The sequence below is a fragment of the Budorcas taxicolor genome, chromosome 25 (genome assembly GCF_023091745.1).
Source record: "Budorcas taxicolor isolate Tak-1 chromosome 25, Takin1.1, whole genome shotgun sequence".
Lineage (NCBI taxonomy): Eukaryota > Metazoa > Chordata > Mammalia > Artiodactyla > Bovidae > Budorcas > Budorcas taxicolor.
Genome location: NC_068934.1, coordinates 27,272,829 through 27,289,436, shown reverse-complemented (window position 1 = coordinate 27,289,436; position 16,608 = coordinate 27,272,829). Strand labels below are relative to the sequence as shown.

Sequence of the window (16,608 nt, the reverse complement as noted above, 5' to 3'; positions counted from 1 at the left end):
TTCTGTGTCTTATCAAGTGGCAAACCGGATAACAATGCTGTTAATTTTTTCCTGATTCTTGAGAAGACTCAAAGTCATAATCTGAAATTAATATATGTAGGTCAGGAAGATTTCCAGGGCATGTCTGAAATTCAGTCTGGGCTACATCCTTTTAGAATTTAAGGAACCTCAAACCTGAAACTGCCTTTCCAGGACTACAGGGGTAAATACCAAGGGAGAGCACCAAAGAGGGTGAGTTTATGAATTTTGTTGACTTAATGTATGTCCTGTTTTGAGATGGAAGGCCAGGGGTATCAGATCTGCCACTTTCATTCCCGTTGTGGGCAGTCCTGAGATTTAAGTGAAACTGTCAGGAGAGTATGTTCATGTCAGGAGATCAAAGAGTGTTCAGAGGTTAAGAGGCTCAAAAAATGCAGTATCTCAGTCAGTAAGTTCCTTCTCCCTGAATGAACTCTCACTTTTCTACATTTATGGATTTTATTCTGTGAAATAGAGCAGTAACTTAACCTCCTCTGGCCTTTTGTCCCTTAGTTTTTGTTCGGAGACGATGTGGTTCCCATTCCACCATGTATTACTGCTCTAACGTATTCATCACCAGGGAGCTAAGGTCTCTGTCTTCTAATTTTACTGGTGAGGGGAGGGCTTAAGTGAATGAAGAAACGATGAGATGTGAGAAGGAAGATTCTGTCCTGGCACATTCCTCTCTTTTCACTTTAGTTTTTTCCGGCATATTTTACATATGGCAGCACTGCCCTCTCTCTGTAGGCTATTTGTGATGTTCTTTGTGTAATTAACATCTTAAGCCTCCAGTAAGGGAATGTCTATGTCACTCACTATCATGATAATGATAAAGGCAGATTCTATGGGTCCAGGTTGGCTAGTCTCAGACATGTTCGGTATATACACTTTCATGTAGGATAAGATATTGTCAGAAGGGCTGAGTTGTTCTCTAATGTCACCCTTTTCTCCTGTGTCAACAGATTCCCTTAGTGAAGAATGACTCCTGGAAATGGTTCTTTTGTGACTGAATTCATTCTGGTGGGGTTAACAGACCAACCAGATCTTCAACTTCCCTTGTTCTTCCTGTTTCTAGTAATGTATATGGTCACTATGTTGGGAAATTTTGGCTTGTTAACACTAATTGTGCTGAATTCACACCTACACACCGCCATGTACTTTTTCCTCTTTAACTTGTCCTTCATAGACCTGTGTTATTCTTCTGTATTTACACCCAAAATGCTGGTAGATTTTTTATCAAAGAAGAATACGATCTCTTATATGGGATGCATGACTCAGCTCTACTTTTTCTGTTTTTTTGTCGTTTCTGAATGCTATGTGCTAACATCAATGGCCTATGATCGGTATGTGGCCATCTGTAACCCACTCTTGTATAACATTGCCATGTCCCCTAAAATGTGTTCCAGCCTTATGCTTGGTTCCTACTTGATGGCATTTTCTTGTGCCATGGCTCACACTGGATGCATGCTGAGACTGACCTTCTGCGATGCAAACACCGTCGACCACTATTTGTGTGACATCCTCCCTGTGCTCCAGCTCTCCTGCACAAGTACTTACTTGAATGAGCTGGTAGTTTTCATTGTGGTGGGCATCAATATCATTGTGCCCAGTCTCACGATCTTTGTCTCTTATGGTCTCATCCTCTCCAACATCCTCCAAATATGCTCTACAGAGGGCAGGTCCAAAGCCTTCAGCACCTGCAGTTCCCATATAATTGCTGTTTCTCTGTTCTTTGGTTCAGGGGCAATCATGTATCTGAAACCATCATCTGCTGGGTCCATGCATGTGGGGAAAATCTCTTCTGTCTTTTACACCAATGTGGTTCCCATGATGAACCCCTTAACCTACAGCTTGAGGAACATAGATGTTAAACTTGCTCTGAGAAAAACCCTGGGGAGGGGAAAATTTTGATTAGAATCAATGTCTCTGTGCAAGTTGTCATAAGACAGGAGATTCCATGTGTTTATTTTTAATAATTTTAGTGGCAGCTTTCTCATCCTATTTCTCACCATGGGAAAGGAAATCTGACTCTTCTCTCAAATTGTTCCTATTTTTAGGCCTTTTTATCTCCATTTTCACAATTTCCTTATGTTTTCCTTGTTTCTCATTTAAGAAAAGCATTAAGAAACAAGTTATTCTCTTTTATTTTAAAATTATCATTACGGATTTTTTTCACTTGGAAGATGAACGGTACTGCTAACAATCAATAAAGTAACACTAGTATGAGTTTAAAGTCTTTTTAAAGTCTGATTTTGAATGATCAATAAAGCAACACCTTGTACTATGGGGATCTCTTAAATGCCACTAGGGCCGGCAGAAGCATGAATCAGATAATCTGTCCTAACTCTTCTCTTTCTCCCTACTGTGGTCAGTACTATGACTCAAATGCCAGTTTCACAATTATAGCAGATCCATAAAAACTATGTAATATACCCCATTTTGTAGCTGTGAACATCATTCATTAAGCTGGTTTCATATTTACTTCAGAGATTTCATATTTACTTTCTACAGTCAAAGAAGCACAATAGATTTTTAATATATATTTAACATATGGATAGAATACTGAAAGAAATATCATTCATTTAGTTAAAATCACACAGCTGCTTTATTTTTTAAAAGCCTCATATTTCAAATCTACCACTCTTTATATTATACTATTTGTATAACACGTATGAGAAAAAATTTGCTTTGAAAGTTGACTTTTTATATAAAAATGAAATATTTGGGGGATCTTGTAACTTAGAGAACAAAGCATGGGATGAAAATTTTTCATGAATGTGTCATTTGTCCATGGTTCAAAGAGACACAGTCAGTAAGTAAGAAGTCCCTCAAGAGAATGGACAATGAGATTTAGAAGCTGTATTTCATTCTAAATCTGTATCTTGAGCTGTAGAATACTGTAATTATCCTCCACTGTCCATAAAGCTTCCATTAAAACTTATAATACACAATAACCACACATTAACAGTGATTTTTAGAATTAAGACTAATTTGTGGGGAACCAGGAAGAGAAAGGATGACCTTTTAAAAAGATAACATAGTTACTGTTAATCAAAACTCAAATTAGGAAGAGTGAATAGAAAATAAATGGTAAAGAAAAAAACAAACTTTTTCTATGACTCTCTTCTTTCTGGAAGATTCTCAAAATCTTATGAGAGTCATAGGATTTCTGAAAGCTTAAGTTATTTTATATCAAAAAGTTAAACTGAAAGGACTTGTGGGACCCAGGAAAAATAAAACCATTCCTTGTTATGTTGGCTTATTTATACTACCTTTATATGGATTTTTTTAGTACAAAATCCACAAATGGCACCTGGAAGAGCAATGGCAATTTGAAAGAAGTATTTAATGAACAAGCTAATTTTTACAACATCTTTTTTTAGAATTAGATGGTTTTTTTTTTCTTTTGAGAAAACAAGCAAAAAGATGAAAAATCAAAAATCGATATTATGATGCCAAGGGAAAATTTAAACATGTAAGAAGTCAACACTGAATATTTATTGGAAGGGTGGATATAAAGCTGAAGCTCCAATACTTTGGCCACCTGATATGAAGATCCAACTCATTGGAAAAGACCTTAATGCTAGGAAAGATTGAGGGCAGGAGGAGAAGGGATAATAGGGGATGAGGTGGTTGGATGGCATCACCAATCCAATGGAGGAGTTTTCACAAACTCCAGGTCTTCCCTGGTGGCTCAGATGGTAAAGAGTCTGCCTGCAGTGTGGGAGACCCAGGTTCAATCCCTGGGTCAGGAAGATCCCCTGGAGAAGGAAATGGCCACCCACTCCAGTATTCTTGCCTGGAAAATCCCATGAACAGAGGAGCCTGGCAAGCTACAGTCCATGGGGTTGCAAAGAGTCAGACATGACTGAACAACTTCTCTTGAGCAAATTCTGGGAAATGGTGAAGAACAGGGAAGCATGACCTGCTGCAGTCCATGGGGGTCACAAAGAGTCAGACACAACTTAGCAACTGAACAACAACAAGAGAACATAATAACATTTATTACTTTGTTGTTTTTCTAGTTTCCACTCAATATTTAGATATTTTGAAATTTAGCATATTTGGATTGTTGGCTTGCTTGCTTGTTTTTAGATGTTCAGCACTGCCAAACCCTTGACTTCTGGTTCTAAATGACCACTCCTATCTCATTCCCTGACTCCAATATTAATATGCTTGATTTTCACTTAACTAGTTCTAGGTATATGACATAGTTCATCTTGGTTTGATTTTTTCTTTTTGCTTTTCTTTTAGTAATTGTTCTGAAAAAAAATATTTTCCAGATTGAAAGAAAAGTGTATCTCAATAGGCAAACAGTTGTGCTGTTTGAGAACCTTGGTAGATATCACAGAGTATGTTGAATCTGTCATATAATTCATTAGTATTTGAAGTGACTCAAAGTGTGGGTTTAAATTGTCATTAATCTTTTATTTGATGAGACTCAAAATACAAATGAAACCTATTTAATCTCAGAAAAAAGTTTTTTCTTTAAAATTAGGTTTCATTCTTTTGGATTATTTTGCATAAAATTAATCAGAAAAACAGACATGCATACAGATTAAAAACTAAGGGATGGCAAAGTTTCAGCAGAGGCAGTTTGATTTTTTAGTGCATATAAGTACTATATGGCTATTTGGACTTCTTTCAAAAGGAAGGGATGTGTCAGGGAAAAAAAGGTCAGTTTTACAGGCACAGAATAAAACTGTCATTTGCAGAGGATTTTTTTTTTTTTTTTTGCTCTTTTATAAAATGGGAGTAAAGGAGCTATGGGGGAATATATGATTCTGTCAAAGTTGGCACAGCTGAGAATCAAGCAGGATCCTCCTGTGCCTATGTACCAGCCTGGTCAATTTGAAAGCTCTGGTTTTCAAAACATAACAAAGTCTTCCTCCTCGTTAAGGACCAGAAAATTCCCTGAGGATATTCTGAATGTGTTTAATGTTCAGTAGCTCTAAGTGAGCTATTGTTGTTGTCAGGATCCGCTTTAGAATGAGTATGACCAGAGTGCACTGTAGCTAAGGGCTGAAGAAAACCGGAAGTAAAAGGCATTCTGACTCCTATGTCCCTTTAGTTCCTGAACTCCCAACTTTATTGAACCCCATTATACTTTCCTCCTTATTCTGCTTCCCTGCACACATGCACACACACACACACTCAGTGTCTTCAAACCTTGCACTTTATTAGATCACTGCCTAACATCAATTGCATGGCACACAACCCAATTTTTCCCTTTTATTAAAATTTATATTTTAATTGAAGAAAAATTGCTTTACAATGTCGTGTTGGTTTCTGCCATACGACAATACACATCAGTCATATATACATCCACTCCCTCTGGAGACTCCTTCCCCATTCCCATCCCACCGCTGTAGGTCATCACAGAGCTCCTGGTTGAGCTCCCTGTGTACTATGGCAACTTCTCACCAGCTATCTATTTTACACATGATAGTGTACACACGTCTATACTACTTTCTCCATTCGACCCACTCTCTCCTACCACCACTGTGTCCGCAAGTCTGTTCTCTATGTCTGTATCTCCACTGCTGCCCTGAAAATAGGTTCATCAGCACCATTTTTCTAGATTCCATATATATGCATTAATGTACAATATTTTTTTTTCTGTTTCTGACTTACTTTACTCTGTGTGATCTTCCCTGGTGGCTCAGATAGTAAAGAGTCTGCCTGCAGTACGTGAGACCCAGCTTCGATCCCTGTGTCAGGAAGATCCCCTGGAGAAGGAAATGGCAACCCAGTCCAGTATTCTCTAGGCTCATCCACTTCACTAGGAATGACTCAAATTTTTTTCTTTTTTGTGGCTGAGTAATATTCCATTGTATATATGGACCACATCTTCTTTACCCATTCATCTGTTGATGGACATCTAGGTTGCTTCCATATCCTGGCTATTGTAAAAAGTGCTGCTATGGACACTGGGGCATGTTTCTTTTTCAGTTATGGTTTCCTCAGTATATATATCCAGTAATGCAAATGCTGAGTCATGCTGTAGCTTTACTCCTGGTTTTTTAAGGAACCTTCATACTCTTCTCCATAGTGGCTGTATTAATTTATATTCCCACCAACAGTGCAAGAGGGTTCCCATCTCTCCACATCCTCTCCAGCATTTATTTTTTGTAGATGTTTTGATGATGGCCATTCTGACTGGTGTGAGGTGATACCTCATTGTAGTTTTGATTTACATTTCTCTAATAATTAGTGATGCTGAGCCTCCTTTCATATGTTTATTAGCTATCGCTATGTCTTCTTTGGAGAAATGTCTGTTTAGGTCTTCTGCTTATTTTTTTATTTTTATTTTTCCTGGTATTGAGCTGTATGAGCTGCTGTTATATTTTGGAGGAAAATCCTTTATCACTTGTTTCATTTGCAATTATTTTCTCCCATTTCAAGGGTTATCTTTTAATTGTATTTGTTGTTTTCTTTGCTATGCAAAAGCTTTTAGGTTTCAAGGTCCCATTTGTTTATTTTTTTTCTTATTTTCATTACTCTAGGAGGTGGGCCAAAGAGGATCTTGCTGTGATTTATGTCAAAGAGGACACACAACCCACTTTTAATTTTTGCAAGCACATTTAAGTACATGGTTCTTGGTTTCAGCACCTGAGGAGCAAGACCAAGCAGGAAATATTCATTGAATCCAACGATAAGAAATAGCTATTGAGTCAACCATCCATTTAATTGTGTAGTAGCTACAACAAATGAAACACCCATTTTGTATGCATTTTTGGTGATTTGTGCACTGGGTTGGATGTCACAGCTGAGAGAAAGCCATCAAGGTATTTTTTTCTCATTACAGCATAGTGGAGTTGCATGTAACCCATAAATAGAATCTAAAGTCAGTCATATTTACTCAAAATTATTACTATATTCTGAAAATTTTTACTGAAATTTGACTCTGGTGAATTGATGTCCATGTTGAGGACAGACACAGTGTTTCCCCAAATCTGGCACAACTGAATTTTCTCTCAAGCAGCGGGACATTTACGTGTATTATCACCCTGGCACCAGATGAAGTTGCAGGTTTATATGCTGGGTTTGGTATACAAAATAAGTTCAGTTCAATTCAGTGACTCAGTCATATCCAACTCTTTGTGACCCCATGAACTATAGCACGCCAGGCTTCGCTGTCCATCACCAACCCCCAGAGCTTGCTCAAACTCATGTCCATCAAAATAGGCACCTTTAAAGATTAAAAGCTTGCTCAATGGAGAAGTTTTACATTCTAAGGCAGAGACTCCCTCTTCCTCAATAAGTGGGAGACTGGTGGAATCACCTGGGCTGTTTGAAGCCCCGCTGTGGCATGAGGTTTAGTAGACCCACCTCACACATTAATAGACAGAACGCATAGGGTGTCACGATTGCTCTTAGAGGTCGTGTTGCAGTTTCCTCTACACTGTTGCGTCTGTCAGGCTGTGTGTTCCTCAGGGAAGAATAGTGAGGGAATTAAGGAAGGGGATCCTAGTTCCCATCTCATGGATGATGAACTGAGGCTCAGAGATGTTCATGCTTGCTCCAAATTATGATTTATAAGTGGTAGAGACTTGAGTATTTTGATTCTAAATGTATAAAGTAAATGATTTCAAAATTCAGTGAAACATGAACAGCAGTCTTAGTGAATGAAATGACTCAACACAAAGGCAATGTTCTAAACTAAGAAAAATATAGGTACTTCCCTGCTGGTCCAGTGGTTGGGAGTCCAAGAGAGGATGAAATCAATGACATCAATCAATGAAACCAATGACAGCATTGGCAACACAGTTTTGAAAGGCAGGGCTGACTTCATGACAACAGGGATTTAGGGGATACTTGTGGTGATGGTGACCCTCTGTGGGGCTGAGCTCCATGGAGACAGCAGTGGACCTGCACCAGATATTCATTAGGTGTGATTTTGGAATAATTCTACCTGATTCCTATTCCTTTTACAAGTTTGGTCTTTGGCTTTTCTGGATTGTTTGTTATGTGGGTGTGTGTGTGTGAAAGAGTATGTTTTAACTGAAATATGAGATTTTGTTTAGTTTACTTTTTTCACTTAAATTCTGTATTATGGACTTCCCTCCAAGTCAGTAGATCAATATACAATTCTTATATTTTCTGATTTCTTTATGCATACAGCAATGCACATTATTTAAAAGTAATTACATCATTAATGTTATATTACTATTTTTGTATGTTTAAACATTTTTTAGTCACTCACACACCTCAACCCCAGATTAGTTTTATAAGCTCATTTATATCCTTCTACTCCTGACATAGAGAACAAACATATGGATACCAAGGGGAGAGGGGAGGGTGCAGTGGATTGGGAGATTGGGATTGACATATATACACTATCAATACTGTGTATAAAATAGATAACTAGTAAAAACTGACTGTATAGCATAGGGAACTCTACTCAACACTCTATGGTGACCTAAACAGGAAGAAAATCCAAGGAAGAGGGGATATATGTATAAGTATAGCTGATTCACTTTGCTTAACAGCAGAAACTAAAACAACATTGCAAAGAAACTATACTCCAATAAAAGAAATAATATATCCTTATGCTTCTTTCTCTATGCTTTGATGACACACAAATTGTCTTTCTGGCTTTACAAAAATGGCACAATGCTAACTACACTTCTGTATATCACATACCATTCCCAAAGAAAATACCATGGTATCTACTGAAAACCACTCAAAGTTAACTGCTGTTGTTATATTTCAGTATTTTAAATAACTGCTTTGTATTTCATGATGTAGCAGTACCATATTTTATTTACCCATTTCTCTTTGGGAATATTCACTAGATTTTCAGTTGTCTTGTTATCATAAAACATGTGTTAACACAGGAGTTTGAATATATCTACTTAAGTACTGCTGCTTTTGTTTTCATGAGATAGATTTCTGGTGTGAAATTACTGAATTTGAGAGTGTATATAAATATATTTAAATTTGGAAACTATCATCATTTTTTTCCCAAAGAATAACCGACAAGCAGATGTCAGAGGAAACGTTTCTTTCATCTAAGTCAGTAAGATGTTGATATTTATAACTTGAATTATTACTTTCAATTTGAAAAAATTCAGATGAATCAACAAAATGATTATTACTCTAAAAGAAAGTTCATGAAAACCTAATTTGCAAAATAAGATACCCTTAAAGAATATCATGTGTTTTAGTCATGCTTGTAAAAGCAATGAAATGACAGCAATAGAATCTGATTATTAATTGTAAACTTGGAAATAATTACGCTTCTTTAGATTTCTTTATGAAAAGCCACACTAAAATTCTATATATTAAAAAAAGAAATTTGGAAGATGTTTTAAAACACCTGAAGAAGATGGTGGAAGAGAGTGACAGTGAGACAGAGAGTGCCAGCTGGGGATGAATATTATGGATGCTGGGCCACTTTAAGTTGAGAGGAATCTGTTATGAGTCTACTTGCATCACCTTTCTTCTTAGATATAAATATTAGTTCCAGAACGACATGAACTCAAGAAGGTGCAAATAACAAATTCATAGGAAATATAAGTATGATTATTAAAAACCTTTTATTAATCTCTTTCTTTTGTTTTTCTGCTCATCAAGGGAACCTGAAGACCCAAGAGTAATTCTATCCCCTGAGACACTAAATCCAATTAATCTCCTACCCATCTAGCTGTGTTAGTTTCCATTCTCTGCACATAAACTAGTTGGGGCCTTGAACAGAGAGTAATCATTCTTTCTCACCAAGCAAATAGAACAGTACCTGTTCTTCTATTAGTAACCTGCAAACAAATACTGCAACATAGCATATAGTAAGCTTAAAATTTTGGTTAAAAAAGAACTAAAAAGGGACATGAGTTTTATGTTGAAAGACATCACATACTGGAAGGTAATTTCTTAGAAAGGTAGATTTCTTTTGTTTCCCCTTATTTTCCCTCTTAAGCTTTCATTCAGAGATAAGTTACTTGGGGATTATTAGACTTCCACCTAAATAAGGCTATCAAGTCTCTCTCTCTCTGATATATACATACAGTTGACCTTTCAGTAACACGGGTTTGAACACTGTGATCTGTTTACCTGCAGACTTTTCCAATAAATATATTGGAAATATTTTTGGAGATTTTCAACAATTTGAAAACAATCACAAGTAGGATAGCCTAGAAATATTGAAAAAAAAATAAGGAAAAAGTATGTTACAAATGCATAAATTATATGTCAGTTCAGTTCAGTCGCTCAGTCGTGTCTGACTCTTTGTGACCCCATGAATTGCAGCACACCAGGCCTCCCTGTCCACCACCAACTCCCAGAGTTCACTCAGACTCATGTCCATCGAGTCAGTGATGCCATCCAGCCATCTCATCTTCTGTCGTCCCCTTCTCCTCCTGCCCTCAATCCCTCCCAGCATCAAAGTCTTTTCCAGTGAGTCAACTCTTCCCATGAAGTGGCCAAAGAACTGGAGTTTCAGCTTCAGCATCATTCCTTCCAAAGAAATCCCAGGGTTGATCTCCTTCGGAATGGACTGGTTGGATCTCCTTGCAGTCCAAGGGACTCTCAAGAGTCTTCTCCAACACCACAGTTCAAAAGCATCAATTCTCTGGGGCTCAGCTTTCTTCACAGTCCAACTCTCACATTCATACATGACTACTGGAAAAACCATAGCCTTGACTAGACGGACCTTAGTCGGCAAAGTAATGTCTCTGCTTTTGAATATGCTATCTAGGTTGGTCATAACTTTCCTTCCAAGGAACAAGCATCTTTTTATTTCATGGCTGCAATCACCATCTGCAGTGATTTTGGAGCCCAAAAAAATAAAGTCTGACATCGTTTCCACTGTTTCCCCATCTATTTCCCATGAAGTGATGGGACCAGATGCCGTGATCTTCGTTTTCTGAATGTTGAACTTTAAGCCAACTTTTTCACTCTCCTCTTTCACTTTCATCAAGAGGCTTTGTAGATATTCATATATAGGCATAGGGCTTCCCTGATGGCTCAATGGTAAAGAATCTGCCTGCAGTGTGGGAGACTCAGGTTCAATTCCTGGGTCAGGAAGATCCCTAGAGAAGGGAATGGCAATCCACTCCAGTATTGTAGCCTACAGAATACCGTGGACAGTGGAGCCTGGCAGACTATAGTCTGAAGGGTAGCAAAGAGTCAGACATGACTGAGCAATTAACACTTTCACTTTCATATAGGCATAAGGTGAGAGATATTTAATATAAAGCTAACATTGTGGAAACCTGTTAGTTTTGAACCATATCATAACTTTGCTTTCAAAGACTTACATTACCATACAGAATGCCTCTTTCCATCATCATGGAAGAAACTGTATTAGCCTATCATCACAGATAAGTGGTTTAAAAAAAAAAGAAGTAATAATGTTTTTAATACTGTGTAGTGGTCACATATGGATGTGAGCGTTGGACTGTGAAGAAAGCTGAGTGCCAAAAAATTGATGCTTTTGAACTGTGGTCTTGGAGAAGACTCTTGAGAGTCCCTTGGACTGCAAGGAGATCCAACCAGTCCATTCTAAAGGAGATCGGTCTTGGGTGCTCTTTGAAAGGACTCATGTTAAAGCTGAAATTCCAATACTTTGGCCATCTCTTGTGAAGAGTTGACTTATTGGAAAAGACTCTGATGCTGGGAGGGATTGGGGGCAGGAGGAGAAGGGGACGACAGAGGATGAGATGGCTGGATGGCATCACCAACTCAATGGACATGAGTTTGAGTGAACTTCGAAAGTTGGTGATGGACAGGGAGGCCTGGCATGCTGCAATTCATAGGGTCACAAAGAGTCAGACATGACTGAGTGACTGAACTGAACTGAACTGAACTGAAGGGATATAACTGTAATACTGTATGACATAAGAATTTTCTAAGAATTCATTCATTCATATATGAGCCAGGCTACCTTGAAGCAATCATATAGCTTTCTTTCTTATTAATGCATGAATTGTTACTGTTTTGTTTGTTGTTTAAGTCACTAAGTTGAGTCTTACTCTTTTATGATCCCATGGATTGTAGCCTGCCAGTCTCCTCTGTCATGGGATTTTCCAGGCAAGAATACTGGCGTGGGTTGCCATTGCCTCCTCCAGTGGATCTTCCTGACTTAGGGATTCAACTCGTGTCTCCTGCATTGGCAGGTGGATTCTTTACTGTGAAGCCACCAGGGAAGTCGAGAGTTGTTACAGTTGTAAATAAATATAAATCTTTTCACTTTATCTTTTCATTTTTGAGATGTAGTGTTAGTAATATGTATAACATCTACAGTGTCATCTATTCTGTAAGACAATATTGATGTACACGGTGACACACACGATTCTCTTTGTAAAGAGTTGACATAAACTTATAGTATCCGTAAACACAGTACAGTAAGTGTATTTTCTCATCCTTATGATTTTCTTTATAACATTTTCTTATGTTTCAGTTCAGTTCAGATCGGTCGCTCAGTCATATCCGACTCTTTGCGACCCCATGAATTACAGTGCGCCAGGCCTCCCTGTCTATCACCAACTCCCGGAGTTCACTCAAACGTTCATCGAGTCGGTGATGCCATCCAGCCATCTCATCCTCTGTCGTCCCCTTCTCCTCCTGCCCCCAATCCCTCCCAGCATCAGAGTTTTTTCCAATGAGTCAACTCTTCGCATGAGGTGGCCAAAGTACTGGAGTTTCAGCTTCAGCATCATTCCCTCCAAAACATCCCAGGGCTGATCTCCTTCAGAATGGACTGGCTGGATCTCCCTGCAGTCCAAGGGACTCTCAGAGTCTTCTCCAACACCACACTTCAAAAGCATCAATTCTTCAGGGCTCAGCTTTCTTCACAGTCCAACTGTCACATCCATACATGACCACAGGAAAAACCACAGCCTTGACTAGACAGACCTTTGTTGGCAAAGTAATGTCTCTGCTTTTCAATATGTTATCTAGGTTGGTCATAACTTTCCTTCCAAGGAGTAAGCGTCTTTTAATTTCATGGCTGCAATCACCATCTGCAGAGATTTTGGAGCCCCAAAAAATAAAGTCTGACACTGATTCCACTGTTTCCCCATCTATTTCCCATGAAGTGATGGGACCAGATGCCGTGATCTTCGTTTTCGGAATGTAGAGCTTTAAGCCAACTTTTTCACTCTCCTCTTTCACTTTCATCAAGCAGCTTTTTAGTTCCTCTTCACTTTCTGCCATAAGGGTGGTGTCATCTGCATATCTGAGGTTATTGATATTTCTCCCGGCAACCTTGACTCCACCTTGTGCTTCTTCCAGCCCAGCATTTCTCATGATGTACTCTGCATATAAGTTAACTAAGTAGGGTGACAATATACAGCCTTGACCTACTCCTTTTTCTATTTGGAACCAGTGTGTTGTTCCATGTCCAGTTCTAACTGTTGCTTCCTGACCTGCATACAGATTTCTCAAGAGGTAAGTCAGGTGGTCTGGTATTCCCATCTCTTTCAGAATTTTCCACAGTTTATTGTGATCCACACAGTCAAAGGCTTTGGCATAGTCAAAAAAGCAGAAGTAGGTGTTTTTCTGGAACTCTCTTGCTTTTTCCATGATCCAGCGGATGTTGGCAATTTGATCTCTGGTTCCTCTGTCTTTTCTAAAACCAGCTTGAACATCTGGAATTTCACGGTTCACGTATTGCTGAAGCCTGGCTTGGAGAATTTTTAGCATTACTTTACAAGCATGTGAGATTAGTGCAATTGTGTGGTAGTTGTAGTCTGAGCATTCTTTGGCATTGCCTTTCTCTGGGATTGGAAGGAAAACTGACCTTTGCCAGTCCTGTGGCCATGGCTGAGTTTTCCAAATTTGCTGGCATAGTGAGTGCAGCACTTTCACAGCATCATCTTTCAGGATTTGAAATAGCTCTACTGGAGTTCCATCACCTCCACTAGCTTTGTTCGTAGTGATGCTTTCTAAGGCCCACTTGACTTCACATTCCAGGATGTCTGGCTCTAGGTGAGTGATCACGCCATCGTGATTATCTTGGTCATGAAGATCTTTTTTGTACAGTTCTTCTGTGTATTCTTGCCACTTCTTCTTAATATCTTCTGCTTCTGTTAGGTCCGTACCATTTCTATCCTTGTGACAGGTAGTAGGTTTTAAATATGCATCAGGTATTTGATGGAGTTGTCTTCTGTTGTGAGGTCATCACCTGGATTTACAAGTATGAGGAGTGGAAGATGGGGGAAGAGATATCATCTCTAATAATACTTTCATATTTAAGACTGAAATACATGTTAGAAACCAGCCCCTACCTAATGGATTGTGGCTGGGAAAATACATATGAGCTCTGTTCTTAGAGCCTCATAAAGCATAGTCTCACATAAGGCAAGCATGATAACAGCAATCTTATGAGGGTTGGTATTTTGTTGATTGTATTGGAGATTGTAGAATTCTCTATTGGAGTTTGGATTCTTAACCTGCTCTAAGAGTATTTCTTATATAAGCAGGAAGTGGTATTAATGAGACACAAGTACAAATATCAGTGATTAAATTTTCCTTGCAGTTGTAGCTTTTGAAACTGAGAAGTCTCTATAGCACAATGAGAATTTATTTATTTTTCTCTATATATATACACATATATGATATATATTATATGCATGTATAATATGTATTATGCATACATATATATCATATATTATATATATATGGCAATTTTGTAATAAAAAGCACAGTGCTGTGTGGTTCACTATCATTTAATGAGCAGCCCCAAAGTTTCAGGGAACTAAATAACCACAACCTCAATAAGTTTGCAAGTGGATCGTGAGCCTCAGACAAGATTTCAGACTCAGCCAATACCTTGATTTCAATGTGGTGAGTCCTTGAGCAGGGAAACCCCGCTGACTTGACTCAAAAAACCTTTAAGACAGTAAATTTGAATTGTTTTATGCTACCGAATTTGTAGTAATTTATGATACACCAATAGATGAATGCATAGAATTTCTCAACTTCCTTTTGCATATCTGTGTGTGTGAGAGAGAGAGAGAGAGGATGATGATGAAATTATTCCATTACTTTTTTCAAAGAAGCTTCATAATAAACAAAGTTGAGTATGACTCTAGAGTTATCAACATTGAATGATGCAGCTTCTATCTAGAGAATGGGTTCTCAGTTCTCCCTTAATGCTGGGTGCTTTTGATATTCCCACAGAGAGCAAAAACGTGGAGAAATGACAAACGTGAGCCTAATGACAACTTTCATCCTCACGGGCCTTCCCCATGCACCAGAGCTGGACACTTTCCTCTTTGGAATCTTCCCGGTGATTTATGTCTTCACTTTGGTGGGGAAACTTCTCATCCTGCTGGTGATTATCGTGAATCCTCTCCTGCACACCCCCATGTACTACACTTCCTGACTCATCTGTCCTTCACTGAATGTCATTCTCCACAGTAACTGTGCCCAAAATGCTTATGACCCTGGTGTCCCCAGAAGGCAGTCCTGTCTCCTTTCCCAGCTGTGTGGCCCAGCTCTACTCCTTCCACTTCCTGGGCAGCACCGAGTGCTTCCTCTACACCGTCATGTCCTATGTCCGCTTCCTGGCCATCAGTTACCCGCTCAGGTACGCCAGCATGATGAGTGAGAGGATGTGTGTTCTCCTGGCCACAACCACGTGGCTCGGTGGTACCTCTGTGCACTCTGCTGTCCAGAGTGTCCAGACCACAATGACGTTCCGTTTGCCCTTCTGTGGGCCCAACCAGATCCAGCATTACTTCTGCAATGCACCACCCATCCTCAAACTGGCCTGTGCAGACAAGTCCATTGTGGAGATGGTGATCTTTGTGGTGGCTTCAGACTGCTTTCTTCTGATAGTGCTGTCTTACGTATCCATTGTCCATTCCATCCTGAAGGTCCGCACGTCAGAGGGGAGATGGAGAGCCTTCCAGACCTGTGCCTCCCACTGCACTGTGGTCCTTAGCTTCTATGTTCCCCTTGTTTTCATTTACCTGAGACCAGGCTCCAAGGAGGTGGACAGGATTGTGGCTGTTTTCTACTCTGTGATGACGCCCCTTCTGAACCCTGTGGTCTACACCCTGAGGAACAAGGAAGTGAAGAAAGCTCTGGTGAAGCTTAAAGACAAAATAGCATATTCACAGAGCAAATAATCTCTGCACTGTACATACGCTTATTTAAAAAATAGTAATAAAATCGTATAATAATAATATAATAATAATAGTAATATAATTTCATCAACATGAAATGTACTATGTATATAGTTCTCAGTGTTAAATTTTATTCAAACTACTTAGACATATCTGTTTCACAGATTTCGAGAATTTTTTAAAACTACAAATTTTTATTTACAATAAACATGCTTAAATTTTGATCTATGAACTCATTTCTCTGCAGTACATTTATGTTACATTTTTGTCCCACTCTTATTGACATATAGTTGACATAGAACATCTTTTCTGCCCTTTTAAGGGCTTCCTTGGTGGCTCAGATGGTAAAGAATTTTGCCTGCAGTGCAGGAAACCTGGTTTGATCCCTAGGTCAGGAAGATCTCCTGGAGAAGTAAATAGCAACCCACTCCAGTATTCTTACTTGGAAAATCCCATGGATGGAGGAGCTACAGTCCATGGGGTTGCAAAGAGTCAAACACAACTAAGCAACTTCACT

General features: G+C 38.9%; 1 protein-coding gene and 1 pseudogene across 1 annotated transcript; both read left to right on the top strand.

The window, feature by feature from the left end:
* The first annotated feature begins 996 nt into the window (after positions 1-996).
* LOC128068520 (olfactory receptor 145-like) lies at positions 997-1,929 on the top strand. The gene has a single exon (XM_052661644.1). It carries the CDS (start codon positions 997-999, stop codon positions 1,927-1,929), a length of 933 nt encoding a protein of 310 aa, XP_052517604.1.
* A 13,231-nt stretch (positions 1,930-15,160) lies between these two features.
* LOC128069099 (olfactory receptor 10G9-like) lies at positions 15,161-16,094 on the top strand (annotated as a pseudogene).
* The last annotated feature ends 514 nt before the right edge of the window (positions 16,095-16,608 follow it).